The sequence below is a fragment of the Asparagus officinalis genome, chromosome 2 (assembly GCF_001876935.1).
Source record: "Asparagus officinalis chromosome 2, Aspof.V1, whole genome shotgun sequence".
NCBI classification, from domain to species: domain Eukaryota; kingdom Viridiplantae; phylum Streptophyta; class Magnoliopsida; order Asparagales; family Asparagaceae; genus Asparagus; species Asparagus officinalis.
The window spans coordinates 49,370,465-49,380,739 of record NC_033795.1 but is presented as its reverse complement, the minus strand read 5'-3'; the positions used below and the strand labels follow the sequence as shown (position 1 = coordinate 49,380,739).

The window sequence follows — 10,275 nt, the reverse complement described above, 5'->3', positions numbered from 1 at the left end:
GATAGATGGAGGGATAGTCGATATAAAGATGGAATAAATCAATTCATACTATACGCGACCCACAGAAGTTAAATAGTGATGTCGTGTATTGTCCCTGCTGTTGGTGTAAAAATAGGGCGTTGGTGGATAAAAGTGATTTACAAAAACACTTAATATCCGGATTTCATGAGGAGTACAAATATTGGACGTTTCATGGGGAAGGATGCCTTGAAGAAATGGAACTGATGGCGGATACCGGTACGTCCGGTGGGAGAATAGATGATACGAGAATAGATGATACACATACGATGCTCGTGGATATGTTAACAGTTCCTAATATAGATCAATCTGAAGATGCCGAGGATGCTGACGAGTCGGGAAATGCTGGAGGCGTGACTGATCATGAGGAGCTAGCGCAGATAATGAAATTAATTGACGACAATGAAAATGATCTGTATGAGGGTTGTACCGAGTTCACCAGGTTATCATTTATGATGCGTCTTTTGCGTATAAAGTCTCTTAGCAGAATGGCGGATAAATATTTTAATATGTTGATTGTGTTGCTGAGAAAAGTCATTCCAAATGGAAAAGATAGCATACCAGAAAATTATGATAACGCAAAGAAGATTGTTTCCGTTATAGGACTTGATTACAATAAAATCGACGCATGCCCTAATGATTGTATCCTCTACTATAAGGATAACAAAGATCTTCAGGAGTGTCCAATTTGTGGAGTATCATGGTGGGTACAACGCAAAAATTATTCAACACATGGGACAACAAGGTCTATGCTTAAGCAAAAGAAGATTCCAGCAAAGGTCCTGCATCATTTTCCCTTAATACCAAGGCTAAAAAGGTTGTATATGAATAAAGACAGTGCTAAGCAAATGAGGTGGCACATGGAAGAACGTACTGATGATGGTAAAATCAGACATCCGGCTGATGCAGAGGCGTGGAAGCATATGGATAGAACTTTTCCTTGGTTTGCGAATGAGTGCAAGAATGTTAGACTAGGTTTGTCTAGCGACGGATTCAATCCATTTGGGATAATGAGTTCTGGTTGGTCTACATGGCCTGTGGTATTAACGCCTTACAACTTACCACCTTGGCTTTGCATAAAACAACCGTATGTGATACTTTCATTATTGATACCAGGCAAGCATGCACCAGGTAATGACATAGATGTGTTTTTAGAACCGCTAATTGATGAGTTAAAACAACTCTGGACTGAAGGGGTTATGACTTATGATACTCATGCAAAGCAGTCTTTCAGACTACGTGCTATTTTACTATGGACAATTAATGATTTTCCAGCCTATGCGAATCTTTCAGGTTGGTCTACAAAGGGAACATATGCATGTCCAGTGTGTGGTCCAGAATTCAAAGGTCTTTATCTGCAGCACAGTCGAAAGTTTTGTTATTGGTTTAATAGAAGGTGGTTGAACATAAAACACAGGTACAGGACCAAAAAATGGAGCAAGTTTTTTGATGATACTGTTGAGAAGAGAGATGCTCCGCATCCATTACGTGGGGATCAGATTGTACATTTGCTTGAGATGTTCCCTGCCGTCAGGTTTGGAAAGAAGCGCTATTCGAAAGAAGATTTACTTGGAGTAAGGAACTTGCGTATTAACAAAAGGATACCAAAACGAAAGAGACAAGCACAAGTGGTGAGTGATGGGGCTGAAGTCGTAAAATTACCTTCAGGATGGACAAAATTCAGCATTTTTTTTCAACTCCCCTATTGGAAAGAGCTAAAAATACGTCACAACTTGGACGTTATGCACATTGAAAAAAATATTTGTGATAATCTTTTGTCCACACTGTTGCAAGATGCTAATAAATCAAAGGATGATCTACGAGCTCGTCGAGATCTAACTGCATTGAACATTAGAGAGGAACTGCAGCCAAAAATTGTCAGAAATAACCGATTAGAGTTGTCCGCGTCTCGTATTACAATGTCGAAAGTTGAGATGCAAACATTTTGTCAAGTCCTCAAATCAATAAAGTTACCAGAGGGTTACTCCTCAAACATATCGAACTATGTCCAGGTGCAAGAAAGGAAAATATTAGGGCTTAAAACTCATGATTATCACGTGCTTCTTCATCAATTGCTACCTGTGGCACTACGCAGTACTATGCAGGATAAAAAAACAGTGAAGGTTATTATTGATTTTTGTGGATTTTTCAGAAAGCTTTGTTCTAAAGTTATAGACGCCCGTGACTTTGAGAAACTTGGAGAAAATATTTCTGAAACAATGTGTGAAATGGAGATGCTCTTTCCTCCATCTTTTTTCACAATAATGGTTCATCTTACACATCATCTCGCGGAGGAGGCTGCAATAGCAGGACCAGTCCATTATCGTTGGATGTATCCAATAGAGAGGTTAGTATTTAGAAAAATTTAATCGTTACCTATCAATATTTATATCTATTAAATGTAAATTTCTTTACATCTATATCTGATTAATATTCCTTTTTTAGATATTTGGGTTCAATGAAGCGTCAATTGCGTAACAGAGCTCGCCCAGAAGGTTCAATAGCTGAAAGTTACGTGAGAAGCGAGTGTCTCTTATTTGCCTCTCGTTATATGAGAGGGGAACAAACTGAACTTCAAGCACCCGTTGATAATAAGGAGTACACAGTTCTCTATCCTCACGGGCTGAACAAAAATTATTCTAACATATTATTAGATCAAGCGCATGCATATGTTATAAATAATCTTGAAATCTTCTCGGAGTACCGGAGGTAAAATATCTAAAAAGAATTTTTAATACCATTTACTCTTTAATTTCTATTTTGACAAAATTTTTATTTTGACAATAATAATTAAATTTATGCACATTAATAGGCAACATCAGGAAAAACTTAAGAATGAAGTTACCGGTAGTACAGCTGTACATGACATTAAAGAAAGGCATACGCTTAAAGTATATAAAGGTAGTTGTAGACACTACTATATTCCTAATGGGATAGGTCCATTTCCTATGACAGCCGTTAAATTGTCTTATTTCAAATATGAGCGTTAGATTTTACTCCCACATAATTTATGTTCTGGTAATTTTCCCTCCGAGATTATTATAATTAAAATTTGATAACGCAACCTTTAAAGACGATGCGTTACTAATAAAAATTCACATTATCTAATTATGCTTAATATCATACAGATCTATATATGAGGATAGTTCCGGACAAATCATGGATCGATATTCCTCGTATTGATAGATGGAGGGATAGTCGATATAAAGATGGAATAAATCAATTCATACAATACGCGTTGGCAGACCCACGGAAGTTAAATAGTGATGTCGTGTATTGTCCCTGCTGTTGGTGTAAAAATAGGGCGTTGGTGGATAAAAGTGATTTACAAAAACACTTAATATCCGGATTTCATGAGGAGTACAAATATTGGACGTTTCATGGGGAAGGATGCCTTGAAGAAATGGAACTGATGGCGGATACCGGTACGTCCGGTGGGAGAATAGATGATACGAGAATAGATGATACACATACGATGCTCGCGGATATGTTAACAGTTCCTAATATAGATCAATCTGAAGATGCCGAGGATGCTGACGAGTCGGGAAATGCTGGAGGCGTGACTGATCATGAGGAGCTAGCGCAGATAATGAAATTAATTAACGACAATGAAAATGATCTGTATGAGGGTTGTACCGAGTTCACCAGGTTATCATTTATGCTGCGTCTTTTGCGTATAAAGTCTCTTAGCGGAATGGCGGATAAATATTTTAATATGTTGCTTGTGTTGCTGAGAAAAGTCATTCCAAATGGAAAAGATAGCATACCAGAAAATTATGATAACGCAAAGAAGATTGTTTCCGTTATAGGACTTGATTACAATAAAATCGACGCATGCCCTAATGATTGTATCCTCTACTATAAGGATAACAAAGATCTTCAGGAGTGTCCAATTTGTGGAGTATCACGGTGGGTACAACGCAAAAATTATTCAACACATGGGACAACAAGGTCTATGCTTAAGCAAAAGAAGATTCCAGCAAAGGTCCTGCGTCATTTTCCCTTAATACCAAGGCTAAAACGGTTGTATATGAATAAAGACACTGCTAAGCAAATGAGGTGGCACATGGAAGAACGTACTGATGATGGTAAAATTAGACATCCGACTGATGCAGAGGTGTGGAAGCATATGGATAGAACTTTTCCTTGGTTTGCGAATGAGTGCAGGAATGTTAGACTAGGTTTGTCTAGCGACGGATTCAATCCATTTGGGATAATGAGTTCTGGTTGGTCTACATGGCCTGTGGTATTAACGCCTTACAACTTACCACCTTGGCTTTGTATGAAACAACCGTATATGATACTTTCATTATTGATACCGGGTAAGCATGCACCAGGCAATGACATAGATGTGTTTTTAGAACCGCTAATTGATGAGTTAAAACAACTCTGGACTGAAGGGGTTATGACTTATGATACTCATGCAAAGCAGTCTTTCAGACTACGTGCTATTTTACTATGGACAATTAATGATTTTCCAGCCTATGCGAATCTTTCAGGTTGGTCTACAAAGGGAACATATGCATGTCCAGTGTGTGGTCCAGAATTCAAAGGTCTTTATCTGCAGCACAGTCGAAAGTTTTGTTATTGGTTTAATAGAAGGTGGTTGAACATAAAACACAGGTACAGAACCAAAAAATGGAGCAAGTTTTTTGATGATACTGTTGAGAAGAGAGATGCTCCGCGTCCATTACGTGGGGATCAGATTGTACATTTGCTTGAGATGTTCCCTGCCGTCAGGTTTGGAAAGAAGCGCTATTCGAAAGAAGATTTACTTGGAGTAAGGAACTTGCGTATTAACAAAAGGATACCAAAACGAAAGAGACAAGCACAAGTGGTGAGTGATGGGGCAGAAGTCGTAAAATTATCTTCAGGATGGATAAAATTCAGCATTTTTTTTCAACTCCCCTATTGGAAAGAGCTAAAAATACGTCACAACTTGGACGTTATGCACATTAAAAAAAAATATTTGTGATAATCTTTTGTCCACACTGTTGCAAGATGCTAATAAATCAAAGGATGATCTACGAGCTCGTCGAGATCTAACTGCATTGAACATTAGAGAGGAACTGCAGCCAAAAAATGTCGGAAAATTATTGGAAATGACCGATTAGAGTTGCCTGCGTCTCGTATTATAATGTCGAAAGTTGAGATGCAAACATTTTGTCAAGTCCTCAAATCAATAAAGTTACCAGAGGGTTACTCCGCAAACATATCGAACTATGTCCAGGTGCAAGAAAGGAAAATATTAGGGCTTAAAACTCATGATTATCACGTGCTTCTTCATCAATTGCTACCTGTGGCACTACGCAGTACTATGCAGAATAAAAAAATAGTGAAGGTTATTATTGATTTTTGTGGATTTTTCAGAAAGCTTTGTTCTAAAGTTATAGACGCCCGTGACTTTGAGAAACTTGGAGAAAATATTTCCGAAACAATGTGTGAAATGGAGATGCTCTTTCCTCCATCTTTTTTCACAATAATGGTTCATCTTACACATCATCTCGCGGAGGAGGCTGCAATAGCAGGACCAGTCCATTATCGTTGGATGTATCCAATAGAGAGGTTAGTATTTAGAAAAATTTAATCGTTACCTATCAATAAAAATATCTATTAAATGGAAATTTCTTTACATCTATATCTGATTAATATTCCTTTTTTAGATATTTGGGTTCAATGAAGCGCCAATTGCGTAACAGAGCTCGCCCAGAAGGTTCAATAGCTGAAAGTTACGTGAGAAGCGAGTGTCTCTTATTTGCCTCTCGTTATATGAGAGGGGAACAAACTGAACTTCAAGCACCCGTTGATAATAAGGAGTACACAGTTCTCTATCCTCACGGGCTGAACAAAAATTATTCTAACATATTATTAGATCAAGCGCATGCATATGTTATAAATAATATTGAAATCTTCTCGGAGTACCGGAGGTAAAATATATAAAAAGACTTTTTAATACCATTTACTCTTTAATTTTTATTTTGACAAAATTTTTATTTTGACAATAATAATTAAATTTATGCACATTAATAGGCAACATCAGGAAAAACTTAAGAATGAAGTTACCGGTAGTACAGCTGTACATGACATTAAAGAAAGGCATATGAAGGAATTCCCTGCTTGGTTGAATAGTGAAGTAAGTATCGTTAAATTTAGCGATATTTGTATTCTATTGATAAAAAACTTAGAAATTATTGATTTAATAGTTTGCTTATTTTTGTATATTTAGATCCAGGAACAACTTGTCCTTAATAATCAAATATCAGAAGAAGTGAAGGTTCACGCAAAGCGGCCTTACTATGCTGTAATTCAATATGGTGGGTATCGTGTTAACAGTTATAAATTTCACACAATGGAGGTTGATGATACCAAGATCACCCAGAATAGTGGTGTCATGGCTACCTACTCACGGGAATGTTTCTCAAGCAGAAGAGATCAGAATCCAGTTGAAAATAATATGACATATTATGGACGGTTGGAAGACGTGGTGGAGATATTCTACGGCTATGGTGGTCCAAATGAACATAAATACATGATGTTCATGATTCGTTGGTGTTTTACAAAGACTCAAAAGGATCCCTTTGGATTTACAATTGTCAATCTCGATAAAGAAATTGATAGTGATGAAAAATTCATGTTTGCATCTCAGGTGGGACAATGTTTCTATGTGAAAGATCCTACAGTTAAAGACGAGTGGGTTGTCTTGTACAAGGATTCTAGGGCTTATATTCAACCTTCCACTAATGAAGATGATGACGAGAGCTATATAAACAACTTCAATGAGCCAAATACAGCGATCGATGAATTCTCGTACCCTCAAAACGTAGTGTTTGAAACGGATGCTCCAACAACTCAGACAGACATTTCAAATATTATCATAGACATTAATAGGAGCTAAACAACAATTATTTATAATCGGGTCTTCATGTAACTTTTTTTAGTTTGCAAATTGTATAATAAAAACTTTAATATCACTACAATGTATCTCAATTACCTTTTGGACGATATAAATATGTAATATCTTATTTTGTATATTCAGCTTGCAGATCCCTACAAACTTGATGTGAAATAAAAAATTTAGTAACGCAACAATACATATTGTTTTTATTTTCACCAAGCCAATTTGCATCTATGTTATATTAATTTGTATGTTTATTCAACTTGCAGATGTCTAAAAATATTAACAGGAGGTTATTCGAAGCTAACCCCAGTCAAGACCAATCCACTGAGGAAGAGCCTCCGAGTTCAGGAGAGATGTCAGGTATAACTTAGTTTAACTTACGTATTTTTATTCATGATATATGCACAATGATAATTTATTTCTTTTATTTTTATAGATGAGGGTGAGGAAGAGCCGACTCACATACCATTATATGCAGATCCTCCAGTTATACTTTGAGCATACATTCCTAGGATTGAGCGCGGGCCCTTACCAGCATGTGCAGAGGGGTACAGACTTAAGCAGACTGAAAAATACATGCTTGCGAAAAAAAGATTGGATGAATGGGCCCCACAGATTGATGAGATTTTATCTGATGCAAAAAATGAAATCAGACAAAGATTTGGTGAGTTTGATCAAAAACTTAATCAATTCCGAGTCTATTAATAAAAAAACATAATCAATTCCAGAATGTTGAAATTTGAATGTTTCCATAATTGTATCAATATCTAATAAACATGCTATTCTAAGGTTTCTCTTTTCCTTAATATTTTTCTTCTTCCTTTTTTAGTAAATTCTAAGAGCTTAAATAAAAGTGTTGATTAAATAAAAGTGTTGATATATCTATTCTTTCTTTTTTGTAGGAGAAAAACTTTACCAGAAGAAAGGCCGCCAAGGAAGTGACTTTAAAAAAAAGTTACCACCGGATGGTTTTCGAGCAATTGTGAGATGGGGACATAATGGGATTCCAACCGGACAGTGGGCTAATAACTTCAGCTCATACCTTGGATGTTTGATACGGAGGAGTGATAATGTGAATCCCTATTACGAGGCTTGGGAGCAGCCATTTCATGTCCTGGAGAGTATATATCGAGATTGTTGGGTAAATTCTTATATTTAGCACAATTATTTTTTAATTCTGTCAATTGTCCATGCTTAACTATATTTTATTTTTTAGAGATATTTCAACATCGACGACAATCCCGTAGGGTGGGAATTTTTATTTGGATACCAGGGAAAGTTCAAGCATTCTCTTCGGGAGTGGAGACATGAGATAAAGAAGAAATGCTTTGATTGTTTCACTCACAACTGGGAGAGGATATACAAGCGAGATAAGAGGGTTGAGCCTGAGCACTTAGCTGCACTTATAATATTGTGGGGCCAAGAGGAGCACCAGGTAAATATGTATAGTAGTTAATTATCATCAAGTTATTTATCTGAAACTAGTGATATATTCCATTGTATATTATACCATGCACTAAAATTCTCTTTGTTCATGTTGAAGGAAAAATGTAGGAGAAATAAACTTAATCGATGGAAAAAAGATTATGATCATCATACGGGGACTACTTCATTTGCCCAGATTGAGGATCAATTTTGTAGGACAACGGTATAAAGTCTTTTAATCTTCTATGTATATTCTCTCCGCTTCTTAGAATATTTGATAAATAAAACTAATAAATATATTTTTAAATCTCAGAACGCTCCCTTTATCCCACTACCAGAACTGCACAGGAGAACGATGGTTAAATTTAAGAAGGGGTACGATGACGATGAGACTAAGAAACAAAAGCTAGAATTGGCCAAGAAAATACAGGTTAACTAATTATCTTAGCTCTTATTAGCATGTTATCATGTTGGGAATTTATTGTTTGCACTCTTCTTTTGGTCATCTTATTAGCCGAGTTATTATGACCCATTCGTATGAGGGGCTTGCTTGTTAGGATATAACAATGCATAAGAAATAACATACTATAACATGATTGATCTACTTGGTTTTATTCTCGAAAACCTTTGAATTGCTAATGACAAAACTTTTCCTATCACCTTACAAGCCAAAGCACCCTTCAACTATTTATTAGCACTTAACACCCTTCTTCACATGTACTTTTATGTTGCACAAAACACCCTTCACATGTACTTTTATTTTACTTGTTCAGGTAAATATCTTTTATTTTTGAAAGGCCAATTCTTAAATTTATTTTTTTGACTTCTAGGAAGCTCTGGAAAACACATATTCTGAGGTTGTTGCACAGAGCCAAGAGCCCCTGACTAGAGAGCAGAATTATAATGTGAGCCATCTAGTTTGTGGACTTCCTAAAAAAGGGAGGACCAGGTGGATGGGAGTTGGAGCTCAGAGGGTGTCTACACAATTCCAGCCTCCGCCGATTTCCCATCGACTATGCCCTCGGGGCCCTCTTACATGCCGCAGGAGGATTGCACTCAGCAGGCGATGCAGCTTGTTTCCTCTGTGATGAATATGTTAGATGGTCAGATTCCCGAGGAGATGTGGGAGGATATTCAAGAGGAGCTTATGCGAGTGATCCAGCCTACTGCTACTTTTGCGATGGTTTATAGGCAAATAATGAAATCTTGTAGAAGGCGGGTTCCTACTCGGGTGCAAAGCCAGATTATGAACTTCTTGGCCACTCAAAAGGCATTTACTGGTAGTGGAGAGAGTAGCAGACAGGTATAGTTATTATACATGTAAAACATGATTACACACAATATTATGTGATTCTAAATTTAAATTATTTTGTTGCTAGATTGGAGATGATACTATTGGGAGCACGAGTCGTAGGGATGGATCCGCCAGTGGCAACGCGGACGATGACATGGATAGGGCGGATGACCTATCTTAGTGAGTTATATCCTAAACTCGTGTTTGTATATTGTGGACATCTTTATAGTTGAGATTATGATACTCGTGTTTGTATCATAATCTCGTGTTTATAGTGTGGACATCTTTATATTGTGGACATCTTTATAGTTGAGATTATGATACTCGTGTTTGTATATTGTGGATTTAGAACTTATGATATGTGTGTATTGTTTGTTGTGAAAATTATTATTGTGGATTTGGAACTTATCGTGAAAAGTGAATGTATATATTTAGATTGTTTGTGAAAATTGATTGGATGAGAGGTTTAATTGGGAAAATTTGGATTGTATTCATTGCGAGATGTTTTAGAATGCGTGTGAAATGTCGTTTGGAGATTTGTATGTACAGGGAATATATATATGTACAGGGAACTGAGTATATATCATCAGATTTTTTTTGCTGCTGATACTTTTCGCTGACGGGCTTCCCGTCAGCGATA

The 10,275-nt window shown here is 36.7% G+C and overlaps 2 protein-coding genes and 1 long non-coding RNA gene across 3 annotated transcripts; all 3 read left to right on the top strand.

The window, feature by feature from the left end:
- LOC109831152 lies at nt 225-3,008 on the top strand. The gene is made up of 3 exons (XM_020398491.1): nt 225-2,365; nt 2,464-2,727; nt 2,831-3,008. Exons 1-3 carry the CDS (start codon nt 225-227, stop codon nt 3,006-3,008), a joined length of 2,583 nt encoding a protein of 860 aa, XP_020254080.1.
- LOC109829524 lies at nt 4,149-8,694 on the top strand. The gene is made up of 4 exons (XR_002244057.1): nt 4,149-4,199; nt 8,164-8,351; nt 8,460-8,564; nt 8,655-8,694. It is a non-coding gene; the product is annotated as an uncharacterized LOC109829524 (long non-coding RNA).
- Nucleotides 9,371-10,038, top strand: LOC109829523. Its single transcript, XM_020396614.1, has 3 exons — nt 9,371-9,644; nt 9,721-9,854; nt 9,935-10,038. The coding sequence occupies exons 1-2, from the start codon at nt 9,378-9,380 to the stop codon at nt 9,814-9,816; spliced, it is 363 nt and encodes a 120-aa protein (XP_020252203.1). The 5' UTR covers nt 9,371-9,377; the 3' UTR covers nt 9,817-9,854; nt 9,935-10,038.